Consider the following 13,040-nt stretch of genomic DNA (forward strand, 5'->3'; position numbering starts at 1 on the left):
TTCTTCCCTTTCCGGGGAATAAATATCCTCCTCCTTTCATCAGGGCTGGGGAGAGTATTTATCATGATAGAGGACAGATCTGGGGTTTAACTGCTTCATAAGCAGACTGTCAGTCTGCCCTCTTGTTTGTGGCTCCACCTTCAACCCACTTTCAGAACGCACTGCTCCAGCTCCCACACCTTTAGGGGGTTCTGTTGTACGGAACCGGGTGCTTCTTAACTTCTCCTCATTGCTGGCCCAGGATCTGGCTCCCAGGGTCTGCTAAATCAGTTCCTACTTGTTCTTTGGTTTTCTAGCTTCTAAAATTGTGTGGCTGTTGTCTCCTTCCCTGTTTGCTTTTCCTGTGGCTTTATGCCTTTTTTTTTAAATTACTGTACATGTCAGAGGATTTTGGAAAGATCAAAGATAGATTCACGTGTTCAACTGGCTAGCATTTAACTGAATTCTTCTCCAATTTGTTTTAATAGTTAGAAAACATAAATATGAAGATCAAAGCTATAGTGATAGATACCTTTTCAGTGCCTGTTATCCAGTGTACCTTTCCTTAGCATAACGTTCCCAGGAAAATGAATTCATTAGAAGCTTTCTTGGGATTCAGGCTTTGGAGCAAAAGGTCTTAGAGGAGATGTGAATTTCATCTGGCTCCTGGAACCACATGGTCAACTGCCCCTCCCACACGGGAGCTCGGCTTTCTAGTGTTCAGCATGTTTGTCCACCACGTTTAGCGTCTTACCGTTAGGCAAAGCTAAATGGACACAAATACTCTAATTAGGCAATTTCTCCTTTGCTAGACTCTATTTAGAGTCTCTATAGACAATAACTTTTAAGTCAACATTTTTCGGACAGGCCAAAACATACTCTATTAGGTTACAGCTTCCTTTAGTTACATTTTAATCACCTTGATTAGATTCGGGTGTTTTCAAGAATCTCGGTCATGTCTTAGTAATGACCCATATCGCAGATGACTAATGACGATTATGGTTTCATTTTCATGAATTTAATTCTCAACATGTAGCCATATGTCAAATTATTAGGGTGTCCTACTATAGTTCCCCTATATTTATTAACTGACATTGGGAGGCAGGAAGGGGCACTTCCAGCTCTGGGGATGGGGGTGGGGGAGGGTCGGGACTGTGTTCCTAGGTGAGGAGGTGGCATGAGTGTGTGGGTTTGGGGTGGGGACAGGACATGGGTAGAACAGGTATTCCATGCAGCCTTTTCTAGTCCTCAGGTGGTAGACATACTCACTCCTGTGAATTCCTGTGGCACTTAGCGTATGTGTCTCTTGTCATTAATCTCGTGCCTACATCAGAGGCCTTCTCTGGACCTGTTTGTCCCATTTAATCTTAACAACAACCTCTGAGGTAGGTGATATTATCCACCCCTCCCCCTGCCTTTGTTTTAATGGATGAGAAAACAGGCACACTAAAGTCACTAGTATGAGTTACACGCGCAGCCCGTGAGAGCAGCACTGGAACTCAGGCCAGGCCCGCAGGCTCCTGATCTGTAAGTCGTTCAATTAGTGACTTCCCCTGCTGCCAGGGTCTTACTAGGTTGCTTAACTAAGCTAGTGGCTCTCTGAAGGGAGATGTGTGCTGTTTGATTTTCCAGGAAGCAGCAGACTCCCTAAAGGGATTGATGTGTGGGCTTGGAAAGGACTCAGCTTAGTGGGTTACACCAGGCTGGGCTGAGAGCTGGAACCTTGCAGGTTCCCGTGCAGCTTGACCAGGCTCTACGTTCCACACCTGCTATGGTTGAAAACTGCCTCCACCTCCACCCTGACCTGCCCAACTGCTCCAGCCACAGTTTCGCCGGCACTTCACCGACTTCATCCTGGCCTCAGCTGCTGCCCTCCACCCCAGATGGGGGGATGACAGCTGCTGTCCCAACACTGCCTCCAAGGGTTTTATGAGGATACGCAGAAGAGAATGGACATTTGAAACCCCTGGAATGACCGGGGTTTTTCTTGCAGAGCTTTGTTGTTTCCTTGTCTGCCCATAGTGTTGCTTCTTTTTGATTTTGTTTCACGGGCTCTCAGTTTGTTTTGGTCAATGTCACATCTTCCTAGCCAGGTTCTCTGTGGTGGGAAGTCCAGCTCCTGGATTGGCTGAGCTTCTGGGAGCACGAGGATGCTCGTACAAACGTGGGTCCAGTGAGCCTTTTACAGGCAGCAGCTGAAAACTGCCCGTGCTGTTGTGCTGTTTGCAGCACAGGGCAGAGAGGGCCTGGCGGCAAGGGCTGGATGGCCACATCAGAGTCCACGTGCATCGTGATTCTTTTTCAGTTCTCAGGTCTCGTTTACCATTGTTTTAAAAAAATACATGTGGGGTATATTAGTTTAGCTATCTTCAGTTGTTTTAATAAAATTCCTGACTTCAGTTCTCGCCTGCCATGTAAACATATGCACTTTGTAAGCAGCCACATTTCTCAGTGTGTTCTTCACAAAGTCACTTTTACCCTCAATCCTCCTTTTCCACCGATTTATTCCTCTCTGCCAAATCTGCTGAAACTGAAGAGCTAAGGAACACTACTGGCCGTGGTGATAAACTTGCAGCCGCCACACAGGCTCCATGCTAGCTCATTTAATCTTCCAACAGTTTAGTCCATTTTATAGATGAAGGAAAGGAAACGGTAAGTAACTTGCCTGGAGCCACATAGCCAGTAAAACTATGATTCAAAGATTTAAAAGGTCTGTGTCTAAAACCTGTGACCTGCTGCTTGCTTAGAACAAAGGGGCCAGGAGGGTCCTAAACTAGTTGATTGGAGAACTGCCTTCCTGCCTCATTTCTGCCCAACTGTCCTGTAACTTTGGACAGGTTGGACGAGTTTCTCTGAGCCTCAGTTTCCTCATCAGTAAAGTGGGAGCTGCCCTATCTCATAGGCTGATGGTGAGGGTTTGGTGGGATAGTAGGGCTAGTGTGAAAGCAGGAGCAAGGCGCTCTGTGCTGTGAAGCAAAATAAGGCTAGAGTAATATAATGCGGTGACTCGTTAATAAGCCCGGAAAAGAGCTCTGCTGGGAGCCTCCTGTAGCACGAGAAGGCCAGAGCTGGAGGGGAGAAGATGAAGTGGGTGATGCAGAAGAGGCAGAGTAGGGGTTATGAGACATGCCCGAAGGAGGGTAAGCTGTGCTCCACAAAGTGGAAGCGTGTCACTATGATGAATGCAGGTCCTGAGGAGTGGATGGCTTGGGTATTTCTGCCAGGGACTCCCTGCAGGGAAAGGGTATTTCTGCCACGTGCAGGCACCTCTCTGAATTTCAAAGAAATCTCTGTGTGTGTGTGTACGCACACACGTGTGTAGGCCCATGAGGACCCAACTTTGCATACTTGTGGACCTGTGTGTATTTTCCTTAAATTAAGGTGAAATTCACACAACATAAAATTAATCATTCTTAAGTGTACAATTCAGTGGCATTTAATACCTTCACAATGTTGCATAACCTCCACCTCTGTCGAGTTGCAGAACATTTTCATCACCCCAACAGAAATTGTGTGTACTTTCTAAAGGGCCTGTTCTGTGAAAATGTATTTGTGAACCACATTAGGTCATCCTGGTTTTGCCTACCTGCCCAGAAGCCTCCCTCCCTCGTCTGCCTGTCCCATGTCTTTGGCCAAGGAGTGTGGTCCAAGACCTCAGATTCCGAATGGGTTTGCTAGTCATGGTAAACTCCTTCATGCAGTGTGGCTGTCTCTGGTGGGCATGGAGAAAACCAGCATTTCAGGCTTAATCAGAGGGTAGTTCCTGCGGCTTCTCTCGCCGCTTGACTGCCTGTCCTTAGTGTATTAGAAGTCTGTGTTTAAGGGTGTCTGCCAGTGAGAGACTTCAGTCATCGTAAGCCTCTTCCTCAGCCTCAGAGGCGAAGAAGGTAGGTGGAGGAAAATGGTGTTTCCTCTGCATTTGGCCCATCTGTAACTCCTAGTTCTATGCTGGTGCCCTCGCCACATGGGAAGCCCAGGTGACCTGAATCCACAATGCCCAACAGTCCTCTGTAGCTCAAGCATTAAAAGGGTAAGAGGGGGCTTCCCTGGTGGCACAGTGGTTGAGAGTCCGCCTGCCGATGTAGGGGACACGGGTTCGTGCCCCGGTCTGGGAAGATCCCACATGCCACGGAGCAGCTGGGCCCGTGAGCCATGGCCGCTGAGCCTGCGCGTCCGGAGCCTGTGCTCCGCAACGGGAGAGGCCACAACAGTGAGAGGCCCGCGTACCGCAAAAGAAAAAAAGAAAAAAAAAGGGTAAGAAGGCTGTTCCCCTGGAAGTGTCAGGCCTGGTACTTATATATGCCTGCCTCCAAATAGCTGGCCCTGGGCAGCATCCACTCCCCTGTGATACAGGGACCACAGCACCAGCCAATGTAGTGGGGATCCCTGAATAGTCTCCATGAGCTGCAGAGGTGGGGCCAGTGAGTAGCAAATCCTTCCATACTGAGTGAGGGGTGGAGGGAGAGAGAGGGAGACAGAGAGGAGGAGCAGCAGAAGGAGAAGAAGCGGTGAGGAAAGAGCTGCCTTCAGTCATCTAGGGACTACTTCATGCTGATTCCACTACTTAGATCTTGTGCTCACCCAGGAACCAATATCAGGCACACCTCAGAGGTACTGCAAGTTCAGACCATGCAATAAAAAGTGAGCGTATGAATTTTTTGCTTTCCTAGTGCATGTGAAAGTTATGTTTATACAGTAGTCTATTACGTGTGCAAAAGCATTATGTCTAAAGAAAAAGTGCGTACCTTAATTAAAAACTATTGCTTAAAAATGCTAACCATCACCTGAGCCTTCAGTGAGTTCATAGTAGTAACGTCAAAGATCACTGATCAGGGACTTCCCTGGCAGTCCAGTGGTTAAGACTTCACCTTCCAATGCAGCGGGTGTGGGTTCAATCCCTGGTGGGGGAGCTAGGATCCCACATGCCTCACAGCCAAAAAACCGAAACAGAAACAATATTGTAACAAATTCAGTAAAGACTTTAAAAATGGTCCACATCAAAAAAAAAAATCTTTAAAAAAAAAGATCACTGATCATAGATCACCATAACAAATACAATAATGATTTTTTTTAAAGACCTGAAATATTGCGAGAACTACCAAAGTGTGACACATAGACATGAGGTGAGCAAATGCTGTTGGAAAAATGGCACTGATAGACTTGCTCGCTGCAGGGTTGCGACATGTCTTCAATTTGTAAAAAATGCAGTCTGCAAAGTGCAATGAACTGAAGCGCAATAAAATGAGGTATGCCTGTGCTTTGGCCGGGGGCAGAGAATGAGCCCCTTGGATAATCCAGGGACCACTTCATTCTGATTGGACTACTTGGATCATGTGCCCACCTAGGAGCCAGTGACTCTGGCCGGGGGGTAGGGAATGAAACTCCATGATTGGCTTAAATCCAACCAGGAATTCTTTAAGCTAGATATGGGGTCAGGGTTCCCAGGGGCATGTGTCTGAATAGAGGAGTGGTGGGTCTTGACCTAAATCAGTTTTGCAAAGAAAGAACAAGTAGGAGAAGGATGCCGGTAGACAGTCAATGATATCCTCCATCCTAGATAAAACAAATGTCAAGACAATGGAAAAAACGTGGTGGTGAAAAACAGTAGCAGGAACTAAAATACTGGAAGAATTGCTCCGTCTGAGGCTCTGCGCCTTAGAGCTCACCTTATTATTCAGGAAGGTGGGTTGGACAGAGAAAGGGCCCTGATCTTAGGAGGCAGTTGGAATCTTGGCTGAAAGCGGTAACTGCAACCTGAGAAATTCACCTGTTAGTGGAGGATTCAGAGGCTTTATCCATCATCTCCAGCTCTGCAGCCGATAAAGGAGGTGCAGGCCACCGTGATCTGGCTGCAGTTTGTCCTTCTGACTTCATCTCCCACACGCTACCCTCATTCATTCAGCAAGAATTTAATAAGCAGCTATTATAAACCAGACTTTGAAGAGTAGTCCTCTGCCCTCGCGGAGTCCTGTGGAGGATACAGATAAGACAAGAGGTAGTTGTATTACAATGTAAGAAATGGGACGACAGGAGAAGGTGTTACAGAGAGAGGGACCTTGATCTGAATTGGGGGTTTGGAGAAGGTTTGTTGGACCAAGAGATTTTTAGACCAGAGCTTGAAAGATGAGTAGGAGCTGCCCAGGTGAGGAGTGTGGAGAGGGAAGAACAGACTGGCTGGGCAAGTGGTTGACTGACTTTGTGTTTGGGGTTGATACTGAGGACTCCCAGAGTTATGGTTTGATCCTGATGGAGTGGTGATGTCTTTTCGTGAGATGGTGAACTCAACAGGACTTGCAGATTTGAGGGGGAAGAAATGACTTTAGTTTAGAAATGTTGAATCTGAGATAATTCTGATTCAGCCAAAAGGAGACATCTAGAGCTGGGTCTGGAACTCAGAGGCAGAGAGCTCTTCCAGATACTCGTTTCCCACTGTCAACATCTTGAGCTTAAAATGCCCAAAATTGGCCTCTTGAGTTTTCTCCCTAATGTGTTTCTCCACCTTCAGTCTTCCTCATCCCTGTGAAAGACATTATCCATCCAGCTGCACAAGCTGAACCCTGGATTATTCCAGAAGGCTCCCTGGAGGCATCTGTCAGGGCTTTTCTGCCTTGGGCCTTTTGCCCCTAGTGTCCTATATCTGGCTTCTCAAAGCATCCCTCACATCTCAGGTAGACGTCGCTCCCTCCGAGAGGTCTTTCCAGACCACCAAGACTGAAACTGCTCGTCCTGGTTATTCTCTGTCTCCTGGCTGTTTTCCTTCACAGCACCTATCCCAGTTCGCATTTGTAATCATTTTTGTCCCAATTTGTTAAATACCTGACTCAGTGCCTCTAGTATGTTAGATCCATCCCCCCTTTGATAACAATTTTTATAACATGTTTCTCCTATACTTATCTTCAAATGAAGTCTATAGCTAATACAACCTTTCTGTATATATAATTTTAAATCAGTATAACATCCTGGCAGTAATAGGAAGGCAAAATAAAAGGAAAGTAATTCATAATCAACATATTTATTTCAGGGCTTCCCTGGTGGCGCAGTGGTTGAGAGTCCGCCTGCCGAAGCAGGGGACATGGGTTCGTGCCCCGGTCCGGGAAGATCCCACATGCCGCAGAGCGGCTGGGCCCGTGAGCCATGGCCGCTGAGCCTGCGCGTCCGGAGCCTGTGCTCCGCAATGGGAGAGGCCACAACAGTGAGAGGCCCGCGTACCGCAAAAAAAAAAAAAAAAAAATTTATTTCAGTATTAAATTCCTAAGTTCCCAGGGCTGAGTACTCAGAAATCATAATGAAGTAGTCAGGTGAACAACCATGAATGCAATAGCTCTAAAAGTTGACTAACGGGTTTGTGTTTTAGTGACAATTAGGGTACTAAGAGCAATATTGCCAGTGGTGTGCGATTTTCTGCATTGGTAAGCAACTCCTGTAATGTTTGCACAACATCAAGTAAATCTACCTTTCTACTAATATGCAACAGAGATAGATCCTAGATTCAGGTTATTATTAAAAGTTTTTTCATAGTCATTCAGTGCCTAGAGGCACACTCATCAATCATGCAGGACCCAGGACTGTTTTTCACTACACAGGTCAGGTAGCACCCTGGCTCACACCCCTAAATGCTGGTAGAGTTCCCCCGTTCGTGTTGACGATCAAAAATACCTCCCGCGCTTCCACAGTGTCCCCTGGACCCAGAGTAGTCCTGCCCTAGTGGGGAGGCACTTGCCTCTCCTCTGTTGTACTGTGAATTCCACGAGGGCAGGGTCCACGTCTGTTTCTCACTGGAGTACACAGTGTTCAGCACCTAGTGGGTTTATATTTGTTGAAATGAAAGAATGCATGACTATTCCATCAACATGAAATTTGTACCAAAAAAAGTTAGGAAAGGAGTACACTGCACAGAAGTGTGACCTGACATTGACCTTCCTTCTGCATGCCTTAGGCCAGCTGACCTCTGTTTTAGTGAAAGAGACTTGCAATTATAGCTCCAGACAATGTAGAATTGCAGCTCTTAAATCCTTTACAATGAAGGAAGTCATCTCACCATGCACAAAAGAAATTGCACTGTCTCTGAAGCTGTGGTTTGTCTTTTTTTGGAAAGTCAGGCTTGTCTGTTGAAGAGCTCAAAACACTTGACCAGCTCTCTCATTTATCTTAACATGTGTATGCTATATTTATTCTCCTCTCACAGATGGGGAAATGAAGCTTGCCGAAGGGCCATATTTAGTTGAGTGTTGATCCTCTGCCTTGGGGGGTCAGCTTAGATAAAACAGTATCCTAAAACTCAATTTTTATGCAGTAGTTTAAACCTCCACCCACATTAAATCTGTTACTAGGGCTGCTCACAAGGGTAAAAAGTGTTAGTTTGAGCGTTTTTAACCATGTGACGTGGCGATCTAGTTCAGTCCTCTCCTTTTAGAGATGAGGAAGTGCAGGTTCACGAGACACGGTTAGATAATGGCAGAACCAGTTCTCCAGCTGGTCGTCTTTCTGCTACCGCACATTTCAACCTTTCTCTCTCTCTCTTTTTTTTTCTCCAGCTAACCTAAACAGGAGTTATAATAAGTCAGGCAGCCAAAAGGAAGATAATAATGGAAAAGAAGCCAAAGATATGGTCCACTAGCTGCTAAATAATTAATAAATTAACTGGGAGACTGACTTATTCTAATCAAAATATATGAAGATGACAGTTGCTTAAAGTTAGAAGCTGAACCTTCAGTTTCAAGAATTCTTTTACCGAGAGCTAATCAGGCTCATGATAAGTAAATACCATCTCACAACTGAACAGAGATTTTAAAAAAGGAAAGGAAGGAAGGAAGGAAAGAAAAAAGGACGGAAAAAAAGTCAAATATTTTTAAAGTTTTTGAAAAACAATGATCTCTTAGGAATTTCCAGCACTTAAAGAAAATTCTCCTCCCCAAATTTTCTTTAGTCCACCTGTAGCAGGAGAGTGGTAGGTAAATTCAATAAACTCATCATCGATGCATTTTGAACCAAACTTACCAAAATATTCCACAAAAGAACTCAACACAGCTTCCTTGAAAAAGTTATTTTTAAGGGGGTGAAAGGTGATATTTCACAAAGTTAAATACAAAATGAACTTGAAAGTGACAAAAGGACACAAAAAAATGAGGTTTCATAGACTACTGTTACCAAGAATTATTGAAGAAATGTTGATAATTTATAAGATTTCTGACAAAACACTTCATCTTCAGAAGCTAGCTTCAGTCCATGTGCCCTCTTGGCTTTAGTATAGCACCTTTTAGGGGGTAGAGTGATTCAAGAGCCATGCCTGATACCTATTTTAGGCTTCTCACCAGAAACAGATGTTTCAGATGGAGATTACTACTCCTTCATTTACCACAAGCCACCAGTTGTCAGGGACATTCTTAGTTAGTTGCCTTACATTTTATATATCTCCAAGTAGTCAGAAGCTGTTTTAGACTTTAGAAGTCTGGGGCTTGTCTGTTAAAGAATTATTCAGTTGTGGTCCCACTTTTTCTAGGTTGTTACAGAGGAAAAATTCTTACAAGTTTTGATAATGACTGTTTTCTGAATCAAAGTAACGCCCTGGATTATTCGGAGGCGTAATATATTCTTATAGCACATATAGTCTTCAAAGCACTTGTCGTTGATAATCTCCCATTTTACAGACGGATAAATGAAGGCTCTAAGAAATAAGTGACTTGACCAAGGCCACATGCTAGTAGGTCATATATGTTCCAATCCTCTCCGTTCTGTAAGGCTCAACCCAAATGGCACCTCTTGTAAAAGTCGTTTTTTAGAGTCCCCTAATTACTACCCTTGGTTTTCACCACATTCTGACTTGTAATACAATGTCTGCATACATTTGTCTCCCTTGCCGTGAACTCCCTATGAGCAGAAACCGTTATAAATGTTTTTGTCTCTTCCAACTTACCAATTCTCCCTCCTCAGTGCCAACTTTAAGCATGTTCTCTCGTCAGCACCGCAGTTTCTTCTTCTGTTCTAGGCTGTGACTTTGAGGTCTACAAAGTTCTAGTGAGGTGCACGGGTATTATTGCTCATTCGTGTTCGTTGCCATATTTTCAACATACAGGTATCTTATGAGAGCTTTGCAAATGTTGAAATTGTTTGACGGGTCAGAAAGGATCTAAACCTTGGCCTTCCTTCATTTCCCTGATGGGTGCACATTCTGGGCACATAGTAGTGATACCAACCAGGGTTCTTGGCCTTCCCCAGTCAATAGAAATTGACTAGAGGCCAGACAAGAGATTCAGGCAAGGCTTTTTTGGGGCCCCTGCTGCAGCAGGGGGGAGGGAGGGAGAACAAACAACAGGTTTCCTTGCTTGCTTACTTGCTGAGCAGGGGCGAGCTTGTTCCTTACATGGGGTGAGGGTAGGGGTGTGTCCAGGGGTTGGGCTGGAGGGGCGGCTTAGGTGGTGGTGTGTGCAGGGGGCATACACAGTACCCTGCTTTTCCTCCTGACACTCTGTTTTTGCTCCAGGCTCTTCAGAAGGGGCAGTTGGGTTTTCTGGTCTCTTTGTATTGATCTCTTTTGGGTCCAGAATTTGCCCCAACTGCTATGCACACAGTTATTTTTAGTCTCATGTAGTTTCTTTGTATCTTGTTGCTCCAGGAGAGGTTTATTCAGGCACAAGCATTGCAGCACTGTAGCAAAGCTTCCCAGGTCCCAACCTGTCTCAGTAGGCGCTTATTAATGTTTCTTTGATTAAGCATTTATATATTCACCTGCTCCAATTTACACTCTCCCATTGTTGTATCTGACTGCCTTTTTCTATGTACATGTCTTGAATTCCCGACTAAACTATAAGCTCCAAAGGGGACGAGGGGACGATTATATTTTTTATTTGTGTGTACGTGTCCTTAGAACATTTTCCATGCAGTATGACCTCAAAACATCTTTGCTAATTGATTATCAGTGACCAGTTGTGTGATAGAATACCACAGAAAGCATGGCAAGGCCTATACCACCCAACTTGAGTGATTTTGCTTAAAGTACATATTTTGGATAAGTATTTTAAATAGGTGTACACAGTCTAAAAACATGGTTTTTTTAAAATTTTTATTGGAGTATAATTGCTTTACAATGGTGTATTAGTTTCTGCTTTACAACAGAGTGAATCAGTTATACATATACATATAATCCCCATATCTCTTCCCTCTTGCGTCTCCCTCCCTCCCACCCTCCCTATTCCCACCCTTCTAGCTGGTCACAAAGCACCGAGCTGATCTCCCTGTGCTATGCGACTGCTTCCCACTAGCTATCTATTTTACATTTGGTAGTGTATATATGTCCATATATACACTACCACTCTCTCACTTTGTCCCAGCTTACCCTTCCCCCTCCCCGTTTCCTCAAGTCCATTCTCTAGTAGGTCTGCGTCTCTGCGTCTTTATTCCCGTCTTGCCCTTAGGTTCTTCACGACCATTTTTTTTTTTTTTTAGATTCCATATATATGTGTTAGCATACGGTATTTGTCTTTCTCTTTCTGACTTACTTCACTCTGTATGACAGACTCTAGGTCCATCCACCTCAATACAAATAGCTCAATTTTGTTTCTTTTTACGGCTGAGTAATATTCCATTGTATATACGTGCCACATCTTCTTTACCCATTCATCTGTCGATGGACACTTAGGTTGCTTCCATGTCTTGGCTATTGTAAATAGAGCTGCAATGAACATTGTGGTACAAAAACATGTATTTTAAACAGGTCACTAAAGTGGGAGGGAGCACCCAGGTCCACGCCAAGGGAACAAAGGTGGTACAGAAATGGGCACGCTTCTGGGCTGCTGACTGAGCTGGGCATAAAAAGGGGTCTCCTGACTGATGGCCATTTGCCACAGTTCTCTGTTGCACCTGAAGGTGTTTTGTTTCCTCTCAGAGCACATTTCGTTGGTCTCTTATTGTCTGTGGACTCTTGTCAGATTGTCAGTGTGTGATATTGTTGAAGGGTGAAGCTTGTCATCCTCACAGATCAGGCACTCTTGATGAGAATGGAGAGCCTAATCACTAAGCTACCAGAATACATTGTAAAAAAATGGATCCCGCTGGTACTTAGCCAATTGATAAGAAGCTAAAGATTTTACTAAGCAGTTCAACAATCCTGTTGACCAAATTCACCATTGTTTTTGATGTAAGACAGTTGTCTTTAATACACTTGAGAACATTTCGGTTACCAGGCTGAAATGTTTAGATATCTACCTTTAAAAAAATTTTTTTGGACTAAAATGTAATTGATTTCTTAATTAGGAGGACACTAGAGAATTGGCTTTGAGGAATTCTTTTAAAAGAAAGGGCAGTTCCGCATTTAACTTTCTTTGTGTTGTCAAATTTTAAATATATAGCTGGGGAAGAAAGAAATGCATGCCTCAATTTATTTATCCCCAAATCTAAAATTTCACATTAAGTTCACTCAGGATATTACACAGTAGATATAAACAATTGTATATGATGCAGGGTACAGTATGCACAGGGAATCATTTATTTTTTTAATTTGCTATCTATTATTAGACTTCTAATTACTCAGGCTGGATGGAAGCAGAAAGGTCTCATTCTGATAATCACTGCCAATTATTTAGCTGGAGATTACAGGCAGAAGGAGTTCATTTTAGATGGTTCAGATTTAAGAAGTAACATTTCTTGCCAAGGAGTTCTAAACACACTTGTCTTTTTTTTTTAACCCCAATTCTTCACATTTTAACTATTCCAACAAAAATCTACAGTTTAACAAATCTAGAAATGATTAGTCTAGTTCCATTCCTTTGTGCCCACATGTCTCTCGAGGAAAATCAGTATGCACTGTGGTTATGAAAGGAATCTGTATGATAGACTTATGTTCTATAAAATGTTTGGATGAATATTTGAATATTAAGCATTTCTAGAGAACTTTGCATTCACTTGCTTTTTATTTCTTGTAATACCCTCCCAGAGAAAGAGTGCACTTTCTATTTCCCTGATGAGGTAAAATTTTCATTAAAAAAATCTAATTTGATTTTCTTAAAAAATGTGCAATTCTTTTTTTTATTACATTTTAAATAGTCTTAAGGCTCTTGAATCCCCCA

At 43.8% G+C, this 13,040-nt stretch overlaps 1 protein-coding gene across 2 annotated transcripts in view; it reads left to right on the forward strand.

Moving 5' to 3' along the window:
- The window catches only part of RHOQ (ras homolog family member Q), a 40,344-nt gene that overhangs the window by 16,328 nt on the left and 10,976 nt on the right, over positions 1-13,040 (forward strand). The window contains exon 3 of one of the 2 annotated variants that reach the window (XM_032653250.1): positions 1,612-2,378. The exons of the other annotated variant lie outside the window; for it this stretch is intronic. Coding sequence (XP_032509141.1) covers positions 1,612-1,668 — 57 coding nt within the window. The 3' untranslated portion in view covers positions 1,669-2,378. Of the gene's footprint in view, positions 1-1,611; positions 2,379-13,040 lie in introns of those variants that run through there. 2 annotated transcript variants of the gene reach the window in all.

Source organism: Phocoena sinus, chromosome 13 (assembly GCF_008692025.1).
Source record: "Phocoena sinus isolate mPhoSin1 chromosome 13, mPhoSin1.pri, whole genome shotgun sequence".
NCBI lineage: Eukaryota > Metazoa > Chordata > Mammalia > Artiodactyla > Phocoenidae > Phocoena > Phocoena sinus.